Raw genomic sequence first — 21,547 nt, forward strand, 5'->3', positions numbered from 1 at the left:
GGCATCTGGGGCAAAAATCTGTAACCAAACCCACCTTTATCTAGCAGGGAAATACATGAATGTTCATACTAAGTGGCACATATAAAAGACTATCAGTTAACTTTATTTTTTTCCTGCTCATGTTTTTCTGTCAGGTGTTATGACAAACCTTTAGTTTTCAGAATTTCTTGGATTTTGAAATTGTAATTAAATGATGGTGTATCTTTTTTACATTCTTAACTGTCATTGCATTATTTTTCATTTTCTCTGTGTAGCTTTTTCTGAGGAATAGAGACATAATTTTTATACATTATTTAAAAAGCTTGTTACTGTATTTGTCTACATGAATTTATGTCTTTGTTCTTACCATGACAATGTACGTATTTCCTGTGGTTATTATCATTTGGTATTTTAAAAATAAATTTCAGTGTCTAAAAGTTATGGAAGAGTTAGTTCCTTAGTATTTTAATCTCTACTGATAGAGAATTTTTTCATAGTATCACATTATTTGTACAGTATTTACTACATTATCATCATGTTAATTAGTTCAAGTGTCTACATAAAAGTCTTGTTACCTTGATGCTTCCTTTGTACCTTTGTAAAGATATACATAAATTCCACAATAACTAGAAACATTATCTTATTTAACATTAAGATTTATCTAGACTGAAAGCTCTTAAAAATTACAACCTGACATTATATCACACACATTTGCAGCCATTAAGAATTCTTCACCATAATCAGTATCTTTACAATGAGTATTCTAACTTTGGGATATACAGATTGTTAGGCAGTTATTGACATTTAGGGGTTTTCTTTAAAAATGAACATCTTTCTATGTGTATTTGGCGGGGGTAAGGGGGGTATATTAACCAGAATGCTAGAAATATCTAGCAGTAATATTAACAGTACTAAGTTCATTTACATGTTCACACCTTCAAGTTCATTCTTAGCATATTTATGCAATGGTCTCTTTTACAACAGCATTATCCTGTAGCGTGGGTAAATACAATGGTTTTTGACTTTAAAGGACAACTGAGATCTGGTGACATAATACTGCACAGCTGGTCTTCATTTCCTGGTAAGATTTATATCTAATCCTTAGTGTTAGAGGAACTTTGGCATGTGTACTAGTTAATGTTTCTTTCTGACTCAGTATTCTTTCTGTTAAAATGAAATCATCATTTTATATCTTTGTTTATTCTAAAAGATTTCCACATACCATTTTAATATGTCAGAAGTGATTTATATATGAATATATTTTAGTGATTAGGTTCCTGCTATAACCATTTTTTTTTTCAGTTTTATGAGATAAAATCTCCTAAGAAACAACATCTTTAAAACAATGTCTATCACTCCTACTTGTACTAACTTTCTATAGTAAAAATATCTATGTGCTGTCTTTAGTCTGAAATTTGAGCTAAGAGGAGCACCTTCCATGTGCCTTTTCTGCTCAAATGCTACTTAAAGTGGTCCTATGAGGTACCCTTTTTATAGATGAGGAAAGTACAGCTCAGCAATAAGAAGTTAGTCTTACATACTTGCTTCAAACCTAGGATTTGTATGAAAGACTGATTGCTTTCCATTATCACATAGTGCTTTTTGAAATGTCAGAAATTCTTCGCTTTGCATTATACTGATTTTCTCCTTTCTGTCCCCAGCCCATCTTCATAGTTGGTTAATGGTAGTTAGTAAAATTGTGAATTTCTTGGCTTTTTCAGTTCATCTTTTTTGTGGTGGTTGTTTTTGCATAATTAGTTATCTATGTATAAAGTCTTTGTAGTCTAATGTGTATGTGTGTGTGTCTTTTCTGTTTCTACCTTCTCCTACCTTTACCCCCAAAATTCTCACTAAGTGTGGATTTAGCAGATTTTTTAAGAGGAATTATATTTTCACAGTTAAAATAAGAATTATTCACTTCAACAATGTACTTTGCAAAAAATTATAATTTAGATACACACATTCTCCAGAATGATTAAGCAACTTAATTAGTACTTTTAGAAAACTTGTCAATTTTGATAGCATAAATTGACTTATCTCTAACAAAACATAGGGTGAAAAATAATCATTTCTTATTACTCACTTAACATATTTGTTCTTCTTGTATTGGCTCTAGAATTGTCATCTTTTCCCCCAACAAGCCAGAAACAAAAGAACAACAAATAAGCTATTGTTTAGCATTCCTAAGTCATCATTGAAAAGTATATAATGCATTTATTGGTTGCTTTGTATCTTTCTAGAAATCTTTATTAGGAAATACAAATGTTGATTTCTCTTTTTCTCTCTTTCTTGCACACAATAATACATTTTATATAGTCTGTTGCCTTCTTACTCTTACACATCCTCAGAGTGCTGAAGCAGCTACCTTTTAATACTTAAAACAATGTTATATAATTTTGCTTAGTGCAGGTATGTGTTTCAGATAAATCCCCAAAAGTGGGTTAAATGAAAGAATAATTCATAATTTTAAAAATCACAAATTTCTCTTCAATAGAGATTGTACCAATTTGTACTATCTGTAATATATTAGAGAGCTCTTTTTGTGAATACTCTTAAATGATTAGTCCTATATGCTTGGGACGATAACAATGCTAAAATGCTAGATTTCACTTTAGATGGGTTATGTTTGGTATAACAAATAAGCATACCAGATTGAAGTATGCCAAGAAAGCACCGTTAGAAGCTTTCAACTCACGAGAATTGCTTCTGTCCAAGTGAAAATTGAATCTGATATGTGCGAATATTAAATATGTTGAGCAAAAAGCTAATATAGGATCTGAAAGTTGTAAATACTTTGTAAAGATTTTCAAGCTTTGGATGATAATTCTGAGTGTGCATACTACCTGTATATGAGACTTAGATAGAATGTACTTACTGTTTTATTTCCTTCAGAAGTACAGAGAGAAAATCTGGGTTAAACATTAGTGTAAGAAAAGAAAAATTAGTTTGGAGAGATTTTATGTTGTACTGCTAACTGTTCTCTCATCTCAAATTTAATGTCTCTTCAGTATTTTACTTGTTACTCATTTACTTGTGAAGTGAAAAAGTTATATGAACTCTAGGGTTTTGTAACAACACTGTAATTATAAGACTCCCCGGGCACATTTCTGTGAATGGATCATGTTTATGATGGTGGAGAAGAAAGAGGAAGAAGCAGGTGGGGAAGTTAAAGGAGTCTTTACCACTTGAGTGGTATGCTACAGAAACTACCAGAAAAGTTGTTAAACTGTATTAGTTGTTATAAGAACATTAATAACATTATGTTTGTTAAAAAGAATGCCTTTGACTCTCAAAGTATCAGTTTGGGTACTATGATTACCATGGAAATGAAATTGCATGTGATTAAAAAAGCCATATACAATAATGAAATAATAGAAATTCCTATGGAATCTCTAATTTTGGTGGCGAGCGAACAATTCTGATTAATTTTCAAGAAGAAATGGGTAACCAGTAATTTTTGTTAACGTTCTCATTTTGAAAATATATATAATTTGTTGGCTTTTTCAGTTTTTGTGCTAAGCTTTAACAGAAAATAGTGGCTTACTGATTAAATTGTCTGCCAAACTTCCCTGGATCATACACTTTTTTTTTTAAACAATTATATTTTTAATTAAAAAAAATAATATAATAGTTTTGTTTTGTTTTTTACATCATTTTGTGCTTTTTTTTCATCTCCGTTGTAATCCCTATGAGCTTCCCATCACCAAATCACCCATGGGGTCACACACTTTTTAAAATAACCTATGTGGTCAGAATCCATTAAAATTTTTAGTTTAGTTTAAAATAATTGAAGAATCAAAATTATTTTCATATTTTAGAGGAACTTGAAGAAATGTTGAATCCTATGGGAACTGTTCAAACAAATCCATATACTGAAAATGCAACAGCATTGCATATCAAATTCCCAGAGAATAAAAAACAACCTTACTATTATCCTCCCTTTGATAAGGTAAGTTAATTATTTAAAAGGCATGAAGTATTTGAATTATTAGTTCATGACTTTATAATATTTGTAGTTTAAGATTTATAAGACATCTATTTCTATTTCAAACTGTCACATCCACTGACACCTTAGTTCAATGCAAAGACCTCTGAGCAAGTAAACAACTCTTTATTCTTGACTTTCTGACTGCCCTAGTGAACTAGGGCATCTCTGCAGTTCAGGTCCTCCTTTATAAAATGTGAAAATCCTAATTATTCAATAAGCTTCTTTTCACTTAAAAAGGGGTATAAATGCATTCATATGTAACTCTGGGCATGTAAAATACACCGTGAAATGTACCTAACATGTTGGTTGAGAGCTTATTATAGTGCTAGACTTGGTATTTAAATCAGATGATTTATGTCGAGTATTACCATCGGCATACTTCCTTTGGTTCTACTATTTTTGTGGAAGCTAGTGTAAGGATTTCCATTCCTACACACATCCTTAATAGTCAAGTTATATGTCTTGGAGTCAAGGGCAGTATCTGGTGGGGACTGAATATAGAGCTATATTAATTTACAATGAAACCTGAGATGTCTTGTTTTAGCTTCAGGTTTGACATCTTATTTCACATTTGCTGATTTTGATGAAGAAATCTTTGAAAAAGTTTTCAGATCATAAATAAATTATTAAATAAAAAATAAGCTTTTGATTATTTTGATTATTTCCTTAATCAATTTGAGACTACCTTGTAATTGTAATATTATGGTAGATAATATTTAAATTAGTCTATCTTTAAACTTAATTGTATTTTAAAATCTAGAACTACCAAAATTGTCTATAGTAGATTTTTCAAGTAGTATGTAAGTTAAACATATGTAACTCAATATTTCTTCCTTTAACTTTTATTGGAAGTAACTTTTTAATTTCAGATTCTTCTAAAATAATTTTCTTATCAGTAATATGCAGCCAAATTAAATTTAGAGATTATTACAGTAGAATTCCTAAGTATGTTAAGAATCACATGGCTTCGTGTACATTGAATCTACATTGAATCACATCTGTATTCGTGTCATAGCTGTATTTATTCCTTAGATAGAAATTTATCCATAAACTGCAATTACTTGTGAAATATTAGATAGTTCTACTATGACTATTTTTGTGTCAGTTGCGATATGTATTTAACAATGAATTATATGCTTTTTTGAAGCATTTTTTGCAAATATAATATACTGTGCAAATAAAAGTTTTAATCTTTCAAGAGAAATCTAATCTCTTTAAAATGACTTGTTTTAAAATTGCTCCAGTCATCTACAACTGGTCACTAAGTATTTCCTTTTGTCTTTATCTTTGAAGATCAATGTGGGATGGAGATTTTAGTCTTAATACATATGTATAAACATGTTTATACTTGTATTCCTTTAGTTGTGCAATTTAAATGTCATCACTAAATAAAATAATACAGATACAAAAAGTGAAAATTCCTGTTTTAATTTAATTGAATATATTTTGTTAGTTTTATAGTTATTATTTAATGTTAGTAACTAATCTCATTTTATCATTACAGCACTATTACATAGGACTAGATTTATCACAGCATTTTACACGAGGCAGCAGTTAGGTTAGTTACATGATTCACCTAGGATCATGTAACTCAGTAACTGAATATTAATTGTCAGATTCTTTAGCCATTAATCTTCCTGCTTAGCCAGAGGGTTTCAGTCTTATCAATAATGAAACCCCCCTTTGAACTTGAATTTAAAAATTATTTTTAGGATTTCTCTTGTCATTACCTTTGATTTCTGTTAATTCAGAATATTAATATGATGACTAATAACAAAAGCTTATTCTTTATTTAATAATTTTCCCCTGCCTTTGTATTTTCATATCCAGGATATGTTCACATATATTTAAAAATTTCTGCCCAAATATGTGCACAGGACTACTTAGTTTATCTATAGACAGTCCTAGAGTAACCTGGGAATCAGAATGCTTTATAAATACTGTTGTTTCCTGACTGTCAAGAACTTGACAATTGAGAATCACTGTGGCATACCACTGTGCATTTAAATATCATGTGTAAGTGGAGGGGAGAGCTTTAAGCCTATGGTGATGGTTCATAGGTGTCTTGGTGGTGGTAATTTATAGGGGGATACACCTGAGAGGAGAAATCCAACTTGCAGAAAAATGAACAATGATGTAAAAATATTGTATACACTTAATAAATAAGTAAATGTCATATTTACATTACAAAGCATAGAAATGTCAAACCATGTAGAGTTCCTTGTAGTTTAAATACAAATATAGCCATTTTATATTTAAAATTTTACAAATATAAGAGCTAAAATTAAAATTTTTCTTTTAAACAGATTATTGAAAAGGCAGCTGAAATTGCAAGCAGTGATAGTGCTAATGTATCAGTAAGTATCAAAAGTATCAAGTTTTTTTTTTTAAACGGTCCTTTCTTCAAGGATTGTGCTTGTCATTAGCTACCTTCCTTTTGTTTATGGTAATGAATTTACAGAAGTTGTGGAATATTCCCTCTCAATATGACAGATGTGAACTACAACCAGGAAAAAGAAAGCAGCTAGTCTTTTTTCATGTGGTTATATAGCAAGGGGTAAGGGTGTGTGTGTGGGGAGAGTTATTTTAGTCACTAATTACTATTATAGCATAATATGCATATGATTTTGAAAAATCTCAAAACAGCAATAAGGAAAAACTGAACATGAAGACAAAGTAGAAAATATGGGTGTTAATTTTCATTTCTTCCGTCATTAGAGTCCATTATGTTATTTTAATTCAAGCAGTCGAATCTATGTAGTTCACCACTTACACTTTACAATATATATTTTTATTATTGATTGTTTCAGTTTTGTGAAAGAATGCAAGATTATGTGTTTTGTTTGGCTTACTGCCACATTTCTGGTTGTGGTTTGTTTTTATATCTTGGCATTATTCAGTGCTGTCTTTTCATAGCTCAGTAAACAATCACAGTACAATTATACAGCCAACTCCACCTCTCTTCTCTTAGTTTACTCCTAGCTCTTCAGGATATTTACTTACAATAGATCTTTAGGGTCTAATTTTGATCCATGAAATTGTCGATGTGCTAGCTTTTAGAAATATTTCACTTAAAACAGCCTTCCTTTTCCTGAAATGAATAACTTACACTCTGTTTTCAGTAAGTTTTCACTTTAAGATGTAAGTCTGAGAGTTTCATTTTCAAATTCTGATGATTTATCATAATCATTTTTCAGAGAAAACCTAATGAAGCCTATAAAATAGTGTATGCCCTTTTTAGATTGAAGTGCTGTATATAAAATCACTGTAATCATATATAGAATTGGTATGTGGTTTTAAAAAAAATATATTTATTTATACATACAGAATTGGGGTACAGGCCAAAGATGTAGGGGGTGAGAGGATTCACTGGACACAAGAGTGGGGAGCAGAACAGGCAGATGCACTGAAATACAGTGCTGAGGGGAGCAGTAGGTAGGCCAGGAGAGGTCTGTCTCACCATGTGGGTCACACCCCTGGCTGAGGATCAACCTCAAGCTGCAGTGTCTGCAATAGCTTCATAGCGCTATGCTTTAACCCATTGCGCTACCAGGGAGGGCTCTCTTTTCTTTTTTAATTAGACATCTTTTAAACTATAGGAATAGATCTATTTTTTATTGAGGCGTTAACTTTGGTTTTCAGCTCGTGTTGTGTATATGATTTATGGGGATAGGTTCACACCCACCACAAAAGTACACGTAGTCCTTCATCACACACATTGGACCTTTCCCCCTTTTGTTCCTACCCCGACTCTCCCTCTAGTAGCCTCCATTCTGCAGTTATATTTTCTAGGGTTTGTTTTGGTTTAGTCAGTTCCTTTGTTTTGTTTCTCTTTGTTCCACATATGAGTATTTATATTTCTCTTCTGACTTAATTCACTTAGCCTAATACCCTTTTTTTTTTTTTAAAGATTTATTTATTTGTGCATACAGAACTGGGGTACAGGCCAGAGGCTCAGGGGCAGCGAGAGGCTTCACCGGAGACAGAGTGGGGAACAGAACAGGCAGATGGATGAAGTACACTGCTGAGGGGAACAGCAGGAGGGTCGGGAGAGGTCTGCCACACCATGTGGTCACTTCCAGGGCAGGCGGGAATCGAACTCATGCAGAAGTGGCTTTAGCTTCTTAGTGCTGTGCTTTAACCCTCTGCGCCATCAGGGAGGTCCTGTTTTTTTTTTTTTTAACCCTTCAGTTTTTATAGTGTTGTTACATTGAACATGAGCTCCTCTTTTTCTGTTGTTGTTAGTATTTCAGCATGTATAAATACCATGTTTCCATAGTCCACTCCTGTCGCTGGGTATTCATGATGTGTCCATAACTTGGCTAATGTCGATAGTGCTGCAGTGAACATAGGAGTGCATACATCCCTTTGAATTAGTGTTTTTGCATTTTGCATGGATACCAAGAAATGGAATTGTTTTATTATATGGCAGGTCTATTCTTAGTGTTGTAATAACTTCATGTTGTGTCCATAGGGGCTAGACTAAAGTCTACATTCTTACCAACAGTGCATGAGGTTTCCTTTTAGCCACATGCTTTGCCAACATTTATTGTTACTGTGTTTTTGATATGGACCATTGTCACAGGACTGTGACTATTTTCACTATTTCCTTAGTTTTCCTTCTTCATCTACTATATAGTTGAAATTGTACATTGTATTATTTTATTACATTGACTTCTTTATTAACATGAGCTTAATAGTTTCTCATGTGTTTTAACAGGATTGTCACAGTATGTAATTGTGAGTTTGGCCTTTCTCTGATAAGTAGTATTCAGCATTTATTCATGTACCTGTTGAATATCTGTATGTCTTCTTTGGATAAGTCTTCATTTTTTGATTGGAAGACTTTTAAAGAGCAATTCATACCTTTGTAACAAAATTGGGAGGAAGGTAGAAGGATTTCGATAATCTCTTGTGCCCAACCATGCGTTCCTTCCCATTGTCCACATCACTTTTCAGATGGTACATTTATTACTAATAACTCATCTACGTTGACACATCTTGATCACCCAAAGTCCATAGTTTACCTTAGGTTTCAGTTTTGGTGGTGTGCATGTTAATAGGTTTGGACAAATGTATAATGAATGACATACAGTCATCATTATGTTATCACACAGTATTTTCACAGCCCTACAAATACTCTGTGCTCCACCTGTTTATCACCCTAACCTACTCCATATCTCTGGCAACCACTTATTTTTCACTGTTTACTTGGTTTTCCCTCTTCATTTACTATATAGTTAGAATCATGTGGTTTTATTACATTGACTTCTTTAACTTATTAATATACACTTAATAGTTTTTCATGTGTTTTCATTGCATGATGGCTCATTTCCTTATAGTGTTAAACTATTTCACTGCCTGTATCTATTATATTTTATTTATCCATTCTTTTAGTGAAGAACATCTTTGTTGCTTTTGGATTTTTGCAGTTTTAAGTAATGTGGCTGTAAATATTCATGTACAGGTTTTTGTGTGGGTATAAGTTTTCAGGTCTTTTTGGTAAATGTAAAGGGGCATGCTTATTGGATTATATGCATATGTGTGAATATGTTTAGTAAGAAACTGCGCAGTTGTCTTCCTAAGTGGCTGTAGTAATTTTGTATTTCCAGTAGTGGTGAATGAGAGTTCCTGTTATTCCACTTCCTCAACAGCTTTTGGTTTTGCCAGTGTTCTGGATTTTGACCATTCTGATAGATGTTTTTATATCTATTAACTGCATGTAGTTGTATTTCATTTTTGCTTTAATTTGTATTTCCTGATCGTGTGATGTTAAGCATTTTTTCATATATGCTTACAATTTCTTTATATATTTTTGGTAACAGTACTTTATCAATTTGTCTTTTTGCAAATACTTTTTCCCTGTCTGTGACTTAAGGTTTTATTTTCTTGTTAGTGTCTTAAAGTCCAACTTCAGATTCTTTTTATTAATGGATTATGCCTTTGGTGTTATATGTAAAACGCCATCACCAAACCTAAAGATTATATAGACCTACACCTATATTATCTTTTGTGAGTTCTGTCTTTAACATTCATTTTTATGTAATTCAGGTACTACTAATCCTTCTCCTTTGTTCTTTCCTTTTCAATATTTTGAGGTGTATTCTGAGTCTTTTCTCTCTACGCCCGATCTCATCTGTGTAAACTTCAGAATCAATTTGTTGATGCCCACAAAATAATTTACTGGGATTTGATTGGGTGTACATTGAATCTATTGATCAAATTGGGAAGAACTGGCGTTTTTTGTGTTTTTTTTTTATCATGAACATGAAGTAGCTCTTTATCAGTATTTGTAGTTTTTCTCATTAATCTTGTACACATTGTTATTTTTATGTGAAACATTTTGGGGTGTCAGGATAAATAGTGTTGATTTCAATTTCAAGTTCCACTTATTGCTTATATAGGAGAGCGGTTTACCTTTGTTCATTACCTTAATCATATAACTTTGGCTTATTCTAGTAGTTTTTGCTGACTCCTTTAAATTTTCTACATAGATAGTCATGTCATCCTCATTCTTTTTATATATGCATATTGTATTTTGAATATTACTACTTTGGGAAATTTGTTTTATGACTTTTACCATTTATATGAAATGCTAGTTAAAATAACATCAAGTATAAAGTAAAATAATAATAGAATATAAATACCTATAAAATCCTTTAGATAACAGACTTTTTTGTTTTGAAAAATGTGTTTTGGTTGAAAATAGGATTTTTCGGGCCCTCCGTGGTGGCACAACAGGTTAGAGTGCAGCACTGCAAGCTAGCTACAGCCACTTCAGTGCTAGTTCGATGCCGGCCTGGAGGTGATCCACATGGTACAGCAGACCTCTCCTGATCTGCCTGCTGCTCCCCTCAGTAGATTACATCATTGATCTGCCTGTTCTGCTCCGCACTCTGTCTGTGGTGAATCCTCTTACTGCCCCTTCACCACTGGCCTGTACTCCAGTTCTGTATGCATAAATTGGGAAATCTTAAAAAAAAAAAAAAAAAACCCATGTTTTTAAAATAAACATAGGGTTTTTCTTTAAATAGGTGGAAATGTACCTCTTTTAATATTATTGAAATCTGGACTGTAGGTCCAGAGAAGAGCAGTGGGACCATCATCCATTTTTATTTTATTTTATTTTATTTATTTATTTTAAGATTTATTTATTTATCCATACAGAACGGGGTACAGGTGCAGGGGTGGTGAGAGGATTCACCAGAGACAGAGTGGAGAGCAGATTGTTGATTTGAAGTACACTGCTGAGGGGAGCAGTGGGCGGTTCAGGAGAGGTCTGCCTGCCATGTGGATCACCTCCGGGGCGGGAGGGGAGTCGAACTCATGCTGAATTGGCTTTAGCTTCTCAGTGCTGTGCTTTAACCTGCTGTGCCACCAGAGAGGACCTTTATTTTACTCTTTTATGGGTTGCTTAGTACAAGGGGATAGTTCTCTCTCTCTTATGTTTAGTTTTAACCATTATTAAATTCTTTATCTTAATAGTTTTATTACATTTCTAAGCATGAAAAGGTAGCTGTTTCTTTATTTTTTTTTTCTGACTTCATGTTTGGATTATCTTTGGTTTTCATTATTGTTTACAAAATTAAAAGTTAAAATGGAAAGAAATTTTGTTCGAGTAAATGGCTTAAAATTCACATGGCAATTCTGCCACCTAGTGTTTTTATGTGGATTTTGAATTGTTAATATTCTTTTTCATTTTTTAGAAATGTTTGAGAATAATTCTTTCCTTTACCCTTATCATTCAAATTTAATTTAACAAAGAAGACTTCAAAAGAGGACCTATATTATATTTTAAGGGGTTATTATATCCTTAGTATTTCATACTAAATTTCTTAAGGTGATTCCTGATTCATTGTATATAAATTTGCTACTGAGTCTTTGCTACTGGTAGTTCTTTTAATTCTATAATGAGTAATTTTTCTTTTTAGAGTCGAGGTGGAAAAAAGTTTCTTGCTGTACTAAAAGAAATCTTGGATAGGGATCCCTTGTCCCAACTATGTGAGAATGAAATGGATCTTATTTGGACTTTGCGACAAGATTGTAGAGAGAATTTTCCACAGTCATTGCCAAAATTACTACTGTCAATTAAGTGGAATAAACTTGAGGATGTTGCTCAGGTAAGAAATTTCATTTCTTTAACTCCTTTTTGAAGTATTTTTTTGCTTCGTTAATTTCATACAAAACATCCTTTCCTACATAATTGCTATAGCTTGGACAGTTCTCTTCAGGAGAAATTTTGAGGCTTTATGATATGAAGATTCCTTAAAAAATTAAATTTGAAAATAACGATCCACTAATGCCACTACTAGGTATTTACCTGGAGAATTTAAATACACTACAAAAAAATTCATGCTACTATTGGCAGCAGCAGCATTCTCAAGAACCAAAAAATTCTTGCAGGCAACCTTAATGCCAACAACGGGTGATTAGATAAAAGATTGTGGAATATATACTCAATGGATTACTACTCTGCTATTAAAAAAGGTGAAATGGTGCCTTTTAGGGAAAAATGGTTGGATTTTGAGGATATTATGCTAAGTGACATAAACAAGAAAGTGAAAGACAACAGATTATTTTACTCATTTGTGGAATATAAGTAACCAAAGAAAACAAACTGGAAAAACACAAGCAAATATAATTCTTAGATTTTGTGAAAAATATACTGATGGTGAACCAGAGGGGATATGGAGAAAGGACAAGAAAGGATAGGGAAGGTGATAGGGCATTGGCAGTGGAACTTCGGTGGAAGGCAAGTAAGGCATGTGTACATTAAACATAATAGGAAAAAATATTGCTCCAAAAAGCCCATAAGAATTGAGCTCATTTTTTAAAAAAGATTCTATCAAAAAACTGGTATTTATTAGAGTCAGTTGGTCATTAATACTTTGTAGAAATATCCTTAAACTGTTTTGTTTTAATCAGAACAAATGCATTTGCCATGTTAAGATAATTGAAATTATTTACCTTATTTCATCCAATTTTTTCAAAAAATTTTGGTCTTAGTAAATTTACCATTTAAAAACTTTAAGATATTTATATTTTTCTCTTAATTGTGCTTTTTAAGTCTTTGATTTATTGTTTATTTCTCAAATTAAGTATAAAAAGGATTTCTTTTGAGTTTATTTTTAGTGATTTTTTTTGAATGATGTTATGTAGTTATATTGTTATATCCCTCATTTATGCTGTATATGCTTTTAGACCATAAGAAACTCAAAGTCCAGAAAGCCTAAGTCTCTAGAAAGGACTAAGAACACAGTGAAATTCATCAGGGTTGTTTGCTCTTGGCAAATTCTCTTCCTCTTCTTGATTTTGATTATGTGTGCAACATAAATTCATACCAGAATTGTAATTGGGAAGAAATTGGTTATAGGGGAGAGCAAAATAAATTTTGAGAATTATGTTTAGTTGTCTCCAAATTCAAATTTATCTGGTAAGTTCTAATATTTGATTTTATGTTTTTGGGGTTTTTGGATATCACCTAAGTGACATTGAAATCGAATCCTAGGATGATGTGTAGAGTAAATGCATGGATGAGAACATTAAAAAGAAAAGTTTCCGTGTATGTGGCTGTCTACTGAAACACCTTCTAGTCCCCACTTATTTCCCAAAGGGTTTCTTTTTCTTGTTTTAAGCCTGTGGCATCTGTATATAGACTGATGTATCTGTCTTTAAAAAAAAAAAATTATTTGAATGGCTTAAACGTGGTAGTAAAACTTTCTGTGAGTTTCAGATACTCAAAAATATTATGAGCTAAAAGTAAATTCACCAAGAATAATTTTACATTGACTTACTAACTTTATATATGTAAATTGCCTGTCATTAACTTAAATCTTGTAGCTGAATTTTATCTGGAAGTATTTATTGATTATGTCTTTTTCCTTTTAAAATTTTTTAATTGCTAATGAGTATAAAATGCATACATTCAGTGTATACTTTATTTTTGGGTAAACACTTGGTGGGTTTTTAATTTGTTTACAGACTGTTTCAACAAAGGTGTTCTTTATTAATTTATATTAATAGGAATGGATTTTTGAGACCTCAGTAATTGCAAGTATGCTTCTCCTTTCTTTTGACCCATCTCTGCTCTTAAGTGCAAAAGAAAAATAGATTCTTCTATAATTTATGAACCCGTTTGAATTTTTAAACAGCTTCAGGCACTACTTCAGATTTGGCCTAAACTGCCCCCTCGAGAGGCTCTGGAACTTTTAGACTTCAACTACCCGGATCAGTATGTGCGGGAATATGCTGTGGGCTGCCTGCGACAGATGAGGTACCTCCTGTGGGTGGCTTTCTTTGGGGGACATAGTAATTTGGGGGAGTCTGCTTGAATGTTTCATAAGAAGGGAAAAGGCCAGAAGCTATTAAGGATTCAAAGCATTTGTTCCCTTACTCCTATTGTTCCCAATCTCTCAGACTCTCATTCTCATATTTACTCTGTATTATAAATAAACAAAAGCAAGTTGGGCATATTATTCTCTGTGGCCATGATTCAGTGGGAGGACTTGTAGGACTCAGCATAGTCACACTCGTGGCTATTATTTACTACAGAAAAAGTGATATAGAACAGAACTGGCAAAGGAAAAAGATTCATGGGGCTGCGTCTGGGGGAAAGCAGAGAAAAGTTTATAAGTAGAGTGGGGAAATACTTAATTTCTCTAGCAATGAGTTGTGGCACATAAGAAACGTTATCTGCCAGGGAAACTTGTTGGAGACCTGATAGCAGGTTTTCTGTTGGCTGGTCACATAATCACTATCTGCCTGGCACATAGCAAATCCTGTACACCTAGAAGAAAATGGGTATTCAGCATAAGCCATAATCTTTGTACAGTTTAGGCCATAAGCCCTCTTATCCATATTTAGCATACTTAGAAGCCTTCTGAAATCTATGTTCCCAGATGCCTGCAAGGATGATCTTGTAAACCTGCTTTTTTAAAGAATAACAGACAGACCTACTATGTTAACTTTTCTGTCAACTACACAGAAATAAGAAATGTTACTATTTTGTTATTTTCTTTAAATGTATTTATAAGAAAATAGTATTATAGGTGAAGGTGAAATTTTCTTAGGTTCATTACCAGCCCTGATTATTTTTTTTACTTCCTAGATTTTGGTGTGTATTTTTCTATACCATATTATTTTGTTTTTACCACATTTTTGTATTTATAGAAATGTAAATACAGAGTATTGTACATTTAAAAATTGCACAAATGTTATTTTCATTTTTTTGTTTATTAGACATTTTTTGAGGTTAGTTTAGTCTCTACTGTTGTATTGATAGATAAGTGTAGTTAATTCCTTTCAGTTCTCTAATATTCTGTCATAGACATGTTTACCCCATTCCTTATTCTTCTTTGAGGAAGATTTTATGTTTACTCCAGATTTCCCTATTACAGCCAAATCTATAGTCAGCAAACTTGAGCAGTACTCTTTTGTGCAGTGTATATGTGAGAGTCTATGTGATTTATTTGAAGAAATGATATATTTGAGATAGCCATAGACAGTGGGCATTTTCAAGCTTATCAATTTTAATATTAGTCTCAGAAATGAGTATTATATTGGGTGGTGGTTTGAAAAATAAAAGATCTCAGAATATTATGGACACTGTGGTCCATTGTCTTTTGAATCACATGTGTTTATTTGGGGGTAGTCAAGAAAGCAGAGGCCTCGCCTTTTTAATGCTTCCTTTATCTATTTACACACTATTTGTAAATTCTATAATGGGATTGGATATAGGAAACTTGAGTTTATTGTATTGGTAGTTTCTAAAAATGAGGTACTCAGCCACATCTTATTCTCCCTAATTTGTTTTGAGACTTGAGGGGCAAGGGTCATTTGTCTTCTCTAAGTTGAGCCAAGTGTCCTTCTTAAATGTATTGATCCCCAGAAAATGATTCCATTTTCTTAGGTTAAAATTTCTGGTTATGAAGTTTTTCTTCTAGGCATTTAGGACCCTGGGTTTCAGTTCCAAATCTGTCTTAGACTGTTTTCTTGGCATTTACTGTCCAACTTACAGTTATTGGAGGATTTAAGATTCGTATCTTACATCACAATTGCCTCTGATAAATGTGCTTACTTGTGATAGTTTCGGGATGAGCACAAAATAGAAAACCATTAACCTGTATTAACTCAGCTAAGTTAATTATAGTGTTAGGTTACATTGTCACAGACTCAGTTCCCACTTAGAATATTATCAATTTCCTTATCCTTAAAGCTATTTGAAGGTAAGGGCCCTCCCCTCCCTGGTGGTGCAGTGGATTAAAGCACAGCATTGAGAATCTAAAGCCACTTCAACACGAGTTCAATCCTCAGCCCTGGGGGTGACCCACATGGTGCAGCAGACCTCTCCTGACCTGCCCACTGTCCCCTCAGCGGTGTACTTAGTCAGTCGTTTTGTTCTGCTCCTCATTCTGTCTCTGGTGAATCCTCTCACCACCCCTGCACCTCTGGCCTGTAACCCAGTTCTGTGTGCATAAATAACTAAATCTTTAAAAAAAAAAAAAAAGCTATTTGAAGTTAAAGTTTAAATTCATTGATTATCTGGGAGACAAAACTGTTTAACCCTAATGATTGGAGAAATACTAAAATGCTGACATACTAATGGAATAGCTTTTAAAAAAAACTGATTGGTTGACTTAGTACATAACCTTTTCAGTATAATAAGGATTCAGTGTAAATGCGCTCATTGTAAATACAATCATCAATCGTATCAGCTTAATGTAGAAATGTTCATATATCGGATTAATGCCTATTTTTCCTCCTGCTTCTGCCCATCTGAAATTTGTAGCTTTTTTAAAGTAGTGGAATAATGTAGGTAAGCATGTAATAAGCCTGACTCTAAACAATCATTGTTTTAGTGTTAGTATTTGAAAGTTTAATAGAGGGAATATTTTTCTAGCACAGGTTACTGAGTAACTTGCTTTGTCTTTTGTTTCTTTCAGTGATGAAGAACTCTCTCAGTATCTTTTACAATTGGTACAGGTTTTAAAATATGAGCCTTTTCTCGACTGTGCCCTCTCTAGATTCCTATTAGAAAGAGCACTTGCTAATCGGAGAATAGGGCAGTTCCTGTTTTGGCACCTTAGGTAAGTCTTTTATTTCAATTTGAGTTCATTTGGTCTGTTAGTAAGCATTAAACAACAAAATGCTAGACACTTAGCAAAACAGCTGCTTTGATTTTTTTCTAAGCCATCTATAACATTCTTTCTACATGTCTTCTCTTTGTTGGTATTCAAACTCTTAATTTTCATAACTTGGCAAAATAATTCATATAAACAAATCCCTCCATGCCTCCTTGAGTTTTAACCAAAACAAATAATTTATGTAATGCTACTTTTGAACAGAGTAAATTTTATACATATATTTGGACTAAAAACAGACACCTTTTCCTTCCAAAATGTTGTAGGCAAATATTATCATAATTACTACTATTGGGTAAAGTTTTAAAGTTTTAGTATAATAACAGTGGCTTTAGTTTTAGCTTCTTTATTAACTTGGTAATTTTTTGAAATGCCTGAACTTTATATAGAAGCAAAATTATGAAAGAAAACTAAATTTCTTTTGTTTCCTAGGAAAATTATTTCTCATTAATGACTCTGTGAAGACATTTTTGTTCTTTTCATCTGAACTTGAGAATATTGAAACTAGTGATTATCAGCAAAAAACCAAAAAACAAAAAAACTTCCTTTTTGGAAGCTAAGCTTCTTAGGGAAAATAAGTTCTATGATATGATGTTAATTTTAAGGGTTATGTTTCTGGATCTTTTTTTTTTTTAAAGATTTATTTATTTGTGCATACAGAACTGGGGTACAGGCCAGAGGCTCAGGGGCGGTGAGAGGCTTCACCAGAGACAGAGTGGGGAGCAGAACAGGCAGATCGACGAAGTACACTGCTGAGGGGAGCAGCGGGCGGGTCAGGAGAGGTCTGCCACACCATGTGGTCACCTCCGGGGCAGGCGGGAATCGAACTCATGGGGAAGCGGCTTTAGATTCTCAGTGCTGTGCTTTAACCCGCTGCGCCACCAGGGAGGGCCCTGTTTCTGGATCTTTATTTCATTATTTTCCTTTCTTACTTTTAACTAACCCTTTGTTTTCTTTACTTTAAACCCTTCAGGGAATAACAAAATAAAGTATTCTTTTTTTCCCCTCCTCCAAATGTGCACATCATTATTTAAGTGAGAAAGAATTGAATAGAATGGTACTCCTAGGCAGGAGGTTCTCACGAACCTTTGCTCTTTGCAAAACAGCATCAGAAGCTCCTTGCCTGCCTGTATCTATGCAAGTGTCTCTTTTTCCTTTCCATAATAAACCTGTCCTTTTAAAATATATTTTTTAAAAGTGTAGAAGCAAATTAAGGGATTAGTGAATTATATGCTGCCAGTCAAATCTTTTGGTTTCATTTTAGTGGTCTACAAATTGGTACTGTTACCTTTCTTTAAAGCAAAATTAGTGATATTTCTCTGAATAAAGACTTAACTAAATATCAAATCTTGATTTTTTTGATCTCTGGTATTTAAAGAATTGGGAGGTTGACTATCCCACTGATAATTGTATACAAGGTGGTATGTTTTTATTAACATTTGTCTCTTTCATAATGAAGCATCAATATTTGTACCTGAAGTATTGGTATCATATCTGAAGTACTTATGAGCAAATTGCCTCAATATTATTCATGTTGTGCAGGTCAGAAGTGCACATTCCTGCTGTCTCAGTGCAATTTGGTGTCATCCTTGAAGCATACTGCCGGGGAAGTGTCGGGCACATGAAAGTGCTTTCTAAGCAGGTATCAATTTGTGTTGACTTTCTACCACTTGTTATTAGATAAATTGTATCTTATGTGCTTTCTTTTATCATGTTATTTCTTAAAGGTTTCATAGCAGAACCTGGTGAAAACATTTTTATTCAATATTTAAATTAAGAAAGGAAGTTTCAACAAACTTAGCAGAACATTAATTGACTGCTGTCTGAAAATTAGTAAGATTCCTCATAGTCTATATTAATACCATGCCTTAAGGCTTTTAAAAATAATATAAGTTTATTTTTACATCATTTTGTGCCTTTTTCCATCTCAGCTGTAATCGCTTGGGCTTCCCATCACCATATCACCGTGTGCCAACACCATAGTCCAGTGTACTTCCCTCCCCCTACTGTTTTTGACCCTATTCCCCACTCCATCCCCATAAAATGTCTCTGGTATATAGTGTTCATTATTATTATTATTTTCTCCCCTGATCTGTTATATTCCTGCTATGAGTGAAACCATCTGGTATTTTTCCTTTCTTTCTGGCTTATTTCACTAAGCATGATCTTTTCAGCTCCACCCATGTTGCTGCAAAAAGGCCATGCCTTAAGTTTTAATAGGAAATATTTATAAAGACATATTTAACAATGGGTTGATGGTGACAATGGTTACTAAATTTTACGTCCTTTTATATTCATATCCTAAGTTTCTCTTTTATAAATGCTTATGATTCACATAGTCTGCCATTTTAGATTTGAGATATTTTGACATCTAACTCCAAAAGTGTTACAACTTCTAAGAATCCTTCAGCTATGTCTTAAATTGTTATACATGCCTGAAATTGTGATAGTCTCACATAGTCCCTCATGTTTCTAGACTTTTTATTTTCTAATAATTGTAGATGATGAACTATTAGTGATATTAATAGGTCAGATATTAAATAATTACTATAGTTCAGGAATCATACTGTTTTAAATGTGTTATTTTATTCTCCTAATAATGTGCCACAGTAGTTTTTAATGATAGTTTTAATCTTAATATCCAGTTTTTCTGTTAATTGTTTTGGAGAAAATCCTGATTCATACAGCTAAGTAATTGTAAGTAGTAAGGTTTGAAAATCACTTGCTTGGAAATAAGCAGCATAACCATAGTCAGTCTTAATTTGTTGGTAGGTCTGTGATTCCCTAATGGATGAGATAAGAGCATTTCTACCACCACAGTAAAACAGCCCTGTATTCCTGCTTCTTATGCGGAAAACCTTATTACAGCAACAAAGTGCTCTTGTTGTCTAGTAGTAATTTTTATTGAGTTGAGTTGTATCTAACGTAACAGAAGGCTTAATGATTTAATATACATTGCTCAGAACCAACTATATGCCAGAGTTTGTATTAGGTATTGGTAATATGAAGTCACATTAACCAGGTTGCTCCTTACATTTGTAGAGTAGGTGTGCAAACCACTGATTGTTACAATAGAACTTTTGTTATGGAAGTACATAAAAGAAGTGTGTAACCTAGTTTAGGCCATTAAGGAATAGTTAACAGTATCGAGGTGAAGAATATATTAGTCAGTGTTCTATAGAGAAACAGGACCAATATGATTTTGTGTGTGTGTGTGTGTGTGTGTGTGTGTGTGTGTGTGTGTGTGTGTTTGGAAAGAGGTAGAGGGAGAAGGAAGGTGAAATTGGGGGAGGTGATTAGAATTTATTATATAGCTAAGAGCCCAAGACCTGTAATCAAATAAGCTGGAAACCCAGGAGAAATAATTGCATAGTTCCACTTTGAATTGAATCTAAAGGCCCTAGAAACAAAAAGACAACAGTGTGTAAATTCCACTCAGTAAGCATTCAGGCTTGACATTCAGGAAAGCTACTATTTCAATTCAAGTTCAAAGGCAAGAAAAGACCAATGTCCTAGTTCAAGGCATTCAGGCAGATTGAATTCCTTTTTAGTCTTTGAGTGTCTGCCTTTTTGTTCTATTCAGTACTTCAGATATTTAGATGATACCCACCCACATTAGGAAGGGTAATCTGTTTACTCAGTCCCCTGATTAAAATGTTAATACCAGACAAGAACACCCACACAGACACACCAAACATCTGAGTATTCTCAATTGCCTAGAGGAAATAATAGATAAACTTACAACCACAGCCCAAGGCGGCACCCATACGCAGCCTTAAATCATACTTAAATCTACTTAAATCTCCCGAATGAAATTCCTACCTGACATGATACGACTCTAAGTGCAACTAATGTTTTTCCCAGAAGAGGAGGTAATATTCTGAATGGTGTTTAACTTCTTGATACCCTGAAATGAAGTGTTGCTATATAAAATTAACACTTCAGTACTGTGATATAAAGTCAACATACCTATGTTACATGGTAAGGAAGTAAGAATAAAAGGAGAAGAAAACAAAGATACTTATTGTAGATCTGCACAATGTTTATAATACACACATACCCAAACAAAGTAAGAGGAAATACTCATGGGTAATTATTACAGCCCTCATTTATGTGACCCACATATAGTCATATCTGCTATTTCTAACCCATTTTGTGCTTTAGCAAACACCTTACTTGATTATGGTTCTTTATCTGCTAGGATGATCCAAACTTTCATTCTTAAAGCACCTAGACTATTTATTAGTAGTCCTATCTTAGGATGATCCAAGCTTTCATTCTTAAAAGCACCTAGACCATTTATTAGTAGTCCTATCTGGATTAACAGATTATTATCTGGTGATCATTTAATCTCGGACATGATCCTAAATGACCTCCTGTGTATAGTTTTCCTTATCTCCATTATAGAGTAGTAGCTTAATTTCCTCTTGTTAGTCAGGAT

The 21,547-nt window shown here is 33.2% G+C and overlaps 1 protein-coding gene across 1 annotated transcript in view; it reads left to right on the top strand.

Annotated features, from left to right (window-relative positions):
• PIK3CB (phosphatidylinositol-4,5-bisphosphate 3-kinase, catalytic subunit beta) overlaps positions 1 to 21,547 on the top strand; it is a 123,745-nt gene that overhangs the window by 75,622 nt on the left and 26,576 nt on the right. Inside the window, exons 11-17 of the mRNA XM_012724769.1 lie at positions 964 to 1,060; positions 3,798 to 3,928; positions 6,274 to 6,324; positions 11,899 to 12,087; positions 14,119 to 14,240; positions 16,909 to 17,052; positions 18,649 to 18,748. Of these exons, the coding sequence (XP_012580223.1) occupies positions 964 to 1,060; positions 3,798 to 3,928; positions 6,274 to 6,324; positions 11,899 to 12,087; positions 14,119 to 14,240; positions 16,909 to 17,052; positions 18,649 to 18,748 (834 nt within the window). The remainder of the gene's footprint in view (positions 1 to 963; positions 1,061 to 3,797; positions 3,929 to 6,273; positions 6,325 to 11,898; positions 12,088 to 14,118; positions 14,241 to 16,908; positions 17,053 to 18,648; positions 18,749 to 21,547) is intronic.

This window comes from Condylura cristata, unplaced genomic scaffold (genome assembly GCF_000260355.1).
Source record: "Condylura cristata isolate star-nosed mole 26May11 unplaced genomic scaffold, ConCri1.0 scaffold00014, whole genome shotgun sequence".
NCBI classification, from domain to species: Eukaryota; Metazoa; Chordata; class Mammalia; order Eulipotyphla; family Talpidae; genus Condylura; species Condylura cristata.